Source organism: Carex rostrata, chromosome 2, assembly GCF_964058835.1.
Source record: "Carex rostrata chromosome 2, lpCarRost1.2, whole genome shotgun sequence".
In the NCBI taxonomy this organism is placed as follows: Eukaryota; Viridiplantae; Streptophyta; class Magnoliopsida; order Poales; family Cyperaceae; genus Carex; species Carex rostrata.
In genome coordinates, this window is record NC_135919.1 from 13,741,590 (window position 1) to 13,750,123 (window position 8,534).

General features: G+C 33.5%; 1 protein-coding gene across 2 annotated transcripts; it reads left to right on the plus strand.

The window, feature by feature from the left end:
- On the plus strand, positions 1-4,146 carry LOC144543649 (putative magnesium transporter NIPA4). 2 transcript variants are annotated; one of them, XM_078291989.1, is made up of 9 exons: positions 8-435; positions 507-563; positions 1,051-1,141; positions 1,595-1,755; positions 2,165-2,292; positions 2,917-3,054; positions 3,134-3,226; positions 3,476-3,593; positions 3,700-4,146. In XM_078291989.1, exons 1-9 carry the CDS (start codon positions 306-308, stop codon positions 3,834-3,836), a joined length of 1,053 nt encoding a protein of 350 aa, XP_078148115.1. In that variant the 5' UTR covers positions 8-305; the 3' UTR covers positions 3,837-4,146. The 2 variants fall into 2 exon arrangements, with proteins under 2 accessions (XP_078148123.1, XP_078148115.1); XM_078291997.1 differs by lacking the exon at positions 3,134-3,226 and having other exon boundaries at positions 1-435.
- The last annotated feature ends 4,388 nt before the right edge of the window (positions 4,147-8,534 follow it).

Here is an 8,534-nt window from a genome sequence, read left to right on the forward strand (position 1 = left end):
ATATTAAAATATGAATTGATTTCACGTTTCCTTTTCTGGCCCTGCCAAATCAGCTCTCGTTTGGCTGACCTCGTTACTGGTTCCAGCATTATCAAATTCTCTTAAAAATTATCATTATTACCATTGTTCTCTATCCCAATTTCTCTTTTGCTAAAGCTACTATACACTTCGCTCCAAATTCCGATAGAATTTGGAAAGCAAATCAAATTCTACAAAGGAAGTATCTGAAATCAGTCGAGTCAGAAACCTGATAGTATTGTTATCTTTAAATCGCAACATTCGAGAGAGGAACAGAGAGAGAGGTGATGGCACTTTCTACCGATAATCTAAAAGGGGTTACTTTAGCTCTGTTATCTAGTGGATTCATTGGGGCAAGTTTTATAATAAAGAAAAAAGGGTTAAAAAAGGCAGCTGCTGCTTCTGGTATTCGCGCAGGTAAGTTGCAAAATTCGTAGTTTTCTTTTTTTATGTGGTAATTTAGTTGCTTAATTTCATGATCAATTCAGGAGTTGGTGGGTTTTCATATCTCATGGAGCCTCTTTGGTGGGTTGGCATGATTATGAGTAAGTGAATTTTTATCTCTCGTTCTGAATTTGTTCTATTACACTTGTAAATACTACGCAATTTAATTTTCCATGAGTTTGTTGTATTAATATCCAATTTTGTTGGTAACTTGAAATATCAATTGGCTATACAGTAAGTCAGTAACTATCAACGTTCTAAAGACCTTTTTTCCTGTTGATTGATTATCCAGTCATTATTTGCATTAGAAAAGGCTATTTTTGCAGTTAATTTTCAACTCTGAGTCAGCTTATATACTTCTGCGATGACTAAAACAAGAATTACACTACCTGGCACTATCATGCCAATATCAGTACAAAACCAATATGAAATTGTTGGGTAGTAAAGTTTTCCTTTTTTTCCTTTTTATTAATGACAATAGGCATTAGCATATGTGGATTAACTGACTTATGAATTATCCATGAACTTCATTTATAAAGCATTAATTTTGGGTGCCCTGAAACTAATGTTGCAATATAATTGTACCAGTGATTGTTGGGGAGGTCGCTAATTTTGTTGCATATGCGTTTGCCCCTGCTGTTCTTGTGACTCCACTGGGTGCACTTAGCATCATATTCAGGTAACTGGTGAAAGAGAAATTTATAAGATTTGTTTGTGCAGAACAAACATTTGAAAGAATTTATGATAGATTACGGGTCAGGCCCTTGTACCAGCTTGATTTTCAGCCATTGCCTTTTTATGTTTTTTGTTTAACTCTGTAACTGCCAGAGATTGGGCCATATTAAGTGCAGCACCATAGTGATGGTTCATTGGATCTTAATTGCATGATCAAGGGTAGATTGAGGCTATACTGGACCAAAATTGAAGCTTAAGACAAAGCAGTTAATTGCGCGTGTGATGATTAATTTGTGCTTAATTAGTCTATCCGGGTCAATTGACAACCCAGATAGAGCACGTCCCTTTCCTGTCTGGTCCAATTGAAGCTCTTGAAGCATTGGGAAGCAAACTTGTAATACTGTGTACCTTATTAGATAATTTGGTAGTCTTGATAAGGTTTTGATGGAATTAACAGTGCAGTTCTGGCACATTTTATTTTAAAAGAGAGACTGCATGCTCTTGGAATTCTCGGCTGTGTTATGTGCATTGCTGGGTCGGTAATTATTGTAGTTCATGCACCACAAGAGAGAGAGATCACCTCTGTTCTAGAAATTTGGAATATGGCAACTCAACCAGGTAATAAATTTCTTTTTCACTATATCGATTTTCCATGAGATAGGGTAATCCATGGGCCCTTGATCTTGTGATTAGAAGAAAGTTGAGACCAATTAAGCTTTGCTTGTCCAATTGCCCATTAATTTTAATCAAATTTGCTCAATTGCGTGAGTTATGAATGGTAAGCCTATTATTAAGTTTCAGGGTCCAATCAGATTATTCCAAGTGCCCAAATTGACCATGACTTGTTCTATCATTTCTCAATTAAATTCAGTTTAGCCATGTATAGGACAATTTTCCAACATTTGTTTTGAAGGAAGACAATGCATTGTGGGTAGCAATTTGCAGCAACATAAAATTTTCTACATTACCTCTTCTGTGGTTAAATTTAATTTGAAGTGATATATATATTTTTTTCTATTTTATCCAGCATTTTTGCTTTATGTGGCATCAGTGGTTGTGCTGGTTTTTGTGCTAATTTTTCGATTTGCACCGTGTTACGGCCAATCTAATGTCTTAATCTACACTGGGATTTGCTCCCTAATGGGTTCTCTCTCGGTAACATATTCTTTTTCTAATTTATTCAACTGTTCTTAACCTTTCCCTTTCATTTAATTTTATGTTTTGCAAATTACACCAAATATGTTTCTGTTATGGCAAATGACGCTCATCATGGCAGACAATTGCAAACAAGACCATATATTCTATATTAATTTTGTAAAGCATGCCACCGCTGTGCAAACAAGGTCATGAGTAGAGGCACTATATATATATATATATATATATTTAATGGCAAAGGCTTCTATGGACATAAGGACCTATTTTTAAAATGAACATATTTTTATTTTCAAAGTTCAAAACGTCGATCCGAACCGTTCATCTTGTTTTTCATATTAATATGTGCTTGGAGACCAAATTTTACATTTTTCTGAATTTTTTTACTATTTATTAAGATGGGTACAAAATTCAATGGTCTGAATTTGATATTTTTTGTACCCATCTTAATAAATAGTAAAAAAATTCAGAAAAATGTAAAATTTGGTCTCCAAGCACATATTAATATGGAAAACAAGATGAACGGTTCAGATCGACTGTTTGAACTTTGAAAATAAAAAGGGTGTTCATTTTACAAATAGGTCCTTATGTCCATAGAAGCATCACTCATATTTAATTATTATGCAGGTGATGAGTGTGAAGGCTCTTGGGACGTCTCTAAAGCTCACATTTGAAGGCATGAACCAGTTGATTTATCCTGAGACTTGGTTTTTCATGCTTGTTGTAGTTACTTGCGTGATAACACAAATGAATTATCTCAATAAGGTTAGTAAATGTTTTGCTCAAAATATTCTATCCAGATTCTATCTGAATGCACAAAACCTGCTAATGTTGTCTTTGTTAGGCACTTGACACCTTCAATACAGCAATTGTGTCCCCAATTTATTACGTCATGTTCACAACACTTACTATACTTGCGAGTGTGATTATGTTCAAGGTAATGTCTATTATCTTACAGTTCTGCAAAATCACCTCAGTTTTTTAATTGCTAATCACTGATCCAATTAATTTTCAGAATTTTCTTTTGTTATGAATTTTTCTGTTTCAATTTTGCTATGGTAGCCGGATCATCATTTTTTTCTCAACACAAGACAAGCACATATGAATATGTGAATAAAATATAAATATTCTCCATGTCAAAGAAAGATTTAATAGAAAATTACTGTTTTATTTTCTATAAACTCAGGATTGGGATGGGCAAAGCATAGGAAGCATAACTTCAGAAATATGTGGCTTTATCGTAGTTTTATCTGGTACAATACTTTTGCATGTGACCAAGGATTATGAAAGGAACACCTCTAGAGGTAACTATATATATATACGAATTCCTCACTTTAAGTAGACAATTTAAAATTATTATCTTAGAAGAACAAGAAATGTAACATGTTACTATTCTATTGTACCATGAAGGCACCTACACACAAATTTCACCTACTTTGACGGCTCGACTAAATGGAGAGATGCTGAAGCATGTAGAGGACAATGAGATGTCTTCCAATGGAGAGATAGTAGTCAACATCAAAAGGACAGACTTATATGAGAAATAAATATTACATGCAAAAACAGAAGAGGTTGAATATAACAGAGGTTAAATTTCACTGCAATATGGACATATATGACGGCAGTTCTACAAAAAAAAAAAGACAGCACAGTACAGGTCAACCCAAGTAGTGTGTACAGAGGTTTGTTGCTTTAGATTCTTTTTCTTTGCCAGCGATAGAGATTTCTTCTTTTCTTTTTTTGTTACTTCTTTTGAAATTTTTGTTTTGTGTTTATTTGTACATATCATAGTGAATACTGTAATTACTTTCTGGTTTGTAATACTATTAGTTATAGAGGCAATTGTTTTGCAATCAAGTTCCAGTTCAAGAGTTTTTCTTGCTCAAATAGTCCCAGAATCACACTGTATCCTTTTGGTCTTGTACTCATGCAACATTGTGTTCACTGGTAACATAAGAGTACTTTTGAAGAAGAAAAATAACATAGTTAATTATAACATTTACGCAACACAATAACAGAATTTTTTATTTCTATTTGAGAATTGAGCCTGAATTCTTTTGATCTTTAGCGTTTATTTGCTGCCTGCCACTTTCTGTCAATCGTTTTTTTTTTTTCTTTTCTTTTATTTTCTTTTCTTTGTTGAAAGTTGATACCATCAGGAATTTGGATTGCTTTCTCTTGAAGAAACAAAAACCTACTAAATTGGCCCCACTACGTTGGTTACAAGTTAGCTTTCACTTTATCTAAAATTCAAGGACACGGAAATGGGGATTGACCAATTAGTAATCAATGATACAATAATACAAAAGTACAACAGTTCATGTTTAGTTAGGATGCATTACCAATTTATGCAACTATGCTCATCTGCTGTTTGTCTGTCATAATATATACCAAATAAATGGATATTCCTAATAAAAAAAAAATCCGTATTATATCCTAATTAATATGTACCAAAAAGATGGACATTCCTTTGCTCCGTCGTGACCAACCAAATAGCTTTGAACGATATATGTACTACATTATTACTTATTTTACTGTAGAACTGTTATATCATGAAGTCAAAACTGAACTTTTGCCCATATTGATAATTCACGGAATCATTTCCGAATGGAAATAAAAGGAAACAAAGAGAGACAGTGAGTTAAGCCGAAAGATAAATAGTAGTAGTTTCTTCTTCTAGCTCTTTCTAGAGTTTGTTCTCTTGTACCAATTCACTAATACACTTGAGAATCTCTTAGATTAGTGTATGAGATTGTAAGAGAGTGTGAGAGAAAGTGTTATTGGCTTGTTATCTCTTTGTATTTGTAAAGATTCCTCGGTACAGTGAAGTTGCACCATATGCTCCTATGGTTTTTTTCCGAAAGAGTTTTCACATAAAGTCTTGTGTCTCTCTTTTATTTTCTTGTATTTGATTGTTTGTTTGTATTAGCTTTTTTTTTAACTTTCATATTTCTCCATTTAGCCGAGTATTGGTGCATTTTCGCATTTGAACCTCCAACAAGAACATCATTTAAATTAATGGATTAGCATTTCTCATTAAATTAATGGATTAACATCATTTAATTAACATTTTTTTTCAAAAAGATCTATTTATAGCTAATGCATATCTCCGCCAAACACAACCTACTAGAGAATAAAGTGAAATACACTTTATCGCTTGTTCATATAATATTAGCACTAAGCAGACAATCTGTGTTGATGTACACACTACACAGAACTGCATGTTTATTTCGTTCGATTTAATTAACAAAATTGAAATAATCTATTATCACGCAAAATATTAAAAATTAGCTTGCGAGGTAATTCAGTTTCATTCAGCCAAAAAGACAAACCAATAAATGTAACATCATCATTGATACATACCACCTGTAAATATAATAACTAACTAAGACAAGGACCAAGGGACCAACACAAAAGCACAAAATAAGGAAGAATCAATCAATTGAACCTTCTTTCCATGTCTGACAAGATAAAAATGTATAATATATCCATATGTCAGAATTTAAGAACTTCCAAAAATATGTAGCTTTCATGTATCTATCCCAACCACCATTCTTTATCCGTCTATGAGTTGCCACTGGGACCCTTTCGCTCGCTGACACCTAACACCTTGCCAAATATTCGTTTTATGTTGATTGAGACATTTTCTCTACCGAACTATATTCTATTCACCTTCTATATGTGTATTATAATTGCTAACATCATCTTCTTATCCGTGTTCCTTCACTGTTCCAAGTGCTAACAACCTTTGAGTTGTAAATTGTAAACCATCTAAATTGGAGAGAGAGAGATGGCAATGCCGATCGACTTGGCGCTGTACATTGTGAACATGGTGTGGATTGGGTTGGATGAATGGATATCGAGCTGCGTGACAACTGCCGATCAAATTGCACGTGCTTTGCGTGATGGTAGCTCAAGCCCCTTCAATTCCCGGCGGCCCTTTCTATCAATAATCTTGGTTTCAGTCTAGTCCTGTTTTGCGCCTTAAACAAATTGTCTCTTTGCATATATATATATATATTTTTTTCATATCAGCTACTTTTGCCTCCGCCTCGACAAATTTGGCTTTTGTAATTTTATTTTGTATAGCTTTGTAGTGACACCAACTTGTTTTAGAATGATAGCTAATGTAAAACTGTACACGATTTGAAGCAAAATACAACTGTGCCTGTTCAAATGATGTCAGAAATTTCTTTTCATTTTAACTCCATTTTGTGGAGGTGTGGTTTTCTATTTGCAAACTACATCTGAAATCCAGTTCTAGTGGGTACACCAAGTTGTGTACAGGACGAATTCATCTTACCTGAGTTAACTCAAAATTTGAGGTTAGATCTAGACCATCCGATCTGCTTTAGCACGAATATTAAAGGGGCCAAGTGCATTCCACATTTCCACCTTAAACTGAATTGGCCCGGGTTTTGATTGGATGGTTCGGATCTAAACTCAAAATTTGAGTTACTTCAGAGGATCTGTACTCAGTACAGAACCGCTCAATTTAGCATTATATTTGGGTACGGCGGCTACGGCCCACAGGTTATACCTTATTTGCAACACATCATGTAATGTTCAACGATGACGAGGCTACTTACACAGTGCAACATCAAGTGCCTTTACCTTGCACATCAGGTCAGATACGTGTACACCCAGTTGGGTATCAGTTCGGTGTCAGCCGGACCGATTTTTTTATTAATAGAAAATAAATAAATAAAATATCGAAATACGGTATAAGATTTGAATTTTGTCGAGAAATGAGTAGAACGGGTTGCCACAGCCCGTCCCACCGGACGGATCTAATTATCCCGTCCGGTTAATTAATAGTTAGCGTTAAACTCAGCGGAGGAAAGGAAAAACAAAATCCGGACGGTATGCTTCAACCCGTCCCGGATAAAAAAAATAAAAAAAAAAAAAAAAAAAAAATCCGGACTGGTTAAGTAACCCCGTCCAGGATATGATCTTATAATATAATATAATATTATGTTGCAAATCCGGACGGGTTGAATATTATATTATATTATATTATATTATATTATGATTTTATATATATTATATTTTTTTTTTATATTATATTATTGTATTAATATACTTATATATATATTATATTATGAATAGAACTAGTTTTGTTGTGCTTAAGCTCATCAAAGTGTTTGGTGAGCTTAACTCCAAAACTTATTAAATCGGTTTCAAATGACGAATTCAAACCGTTAGAACCTGCCTATCTTGCAAGTGATGCTTCTACATGTGAAAATTTTAAACATTTGAATTAATTTAGTATAAAGTCAATCGGTCAAAATTAAAAGGTTAATAAATTAATTTTATTGCATTTATTTTTTGAACGTTTTTTTACCGCTTGACTTTATACTAAATTAATTCGAACGTTTAAAATTTTCACATGTAGATACATCACTCGTAAGATAGGCGGATTTCAACGGTTCGAATTCGTCATTTGAAACCAATTTGATGGATTTTGAAGTTAAGCCCACCAAACACTTTGGTGAGCTTAAGCACAACTAAACTAGTTCTATTCATAATATAATATATATATAAGTATATTAATATAATAATATAATATAAAAAACAAAAAATAATATAATATATATAAAATCATAATATAATATAATATAATATTCAACCCGTCAGGATTTGCAACACAATATTATATTATATTATAAGATCATATCCTGGACGGGGTTACTTAACCCGTCCGGATATTCTTTTTTTTTTTTTTTTTTGATCCGGGACGGGTTGAAGCATACCGTCCGGATTTTGTTTTTTCTTTCCTCCGCTGAGTTTAACGCTAGCCATTAATTAAACACTAACTATTAATTAACCGGACGGGATAATTAGACCCGTCCGATGAGACGAGCTGTGGCAACCCATTCTACTCATTTCTCGACAAAATTCAAATCCTATACCGTATTTCGATATTTTATTTATTTATTTTCTATTAATAAAAAAATCGGGTCAGCCGGATAGCAGTTTATTTTCCCTGATTTTGTTTACAGGTTTCCCGAGAAGTAATTCCTCGTACTTAAGCAGCTTTCTAACAGCTATAGAAAGGAATCAAAGCAGTACCATAAGTGTTGCATGATTTTGCCGTATTTAAGAATTGTTCCTTGGTATTTATATTGCGGGTTTTATTTTTTCACAAGTGTCAAAAACTACCTCCGACAAACAAGATAATCCAATACTAGAGCAATATTTGAATAAATAGAGGTAGGGAAATCACAAGAAAATGAAATCAAATC

Excerpts from the sequence above, each read along its gene's own strand:
- LOC144543649 (XM_078291989.1), top strand. The coding sequence starts at position 306 with ATGGCACTTTCTACCGATAATCTAAAAGGGGTTACTTTAGCTCTGTTA. Across the intron at positions 1,142-1,594 it reads GCACTTAGCATCATATTCAG|TGCAGTTCTGGCACATTTTA; the intron begins GTAACTGGTGAA and ends TGGAATTAACAG. Across the intron at positions 3,227-3,475 it reads CGAGTGTGATTATGTTCAAG|GATTGGGATGGGCAAAGCAT; the intron begins GTAATGTCTATT and ends CTATAAACTCAG.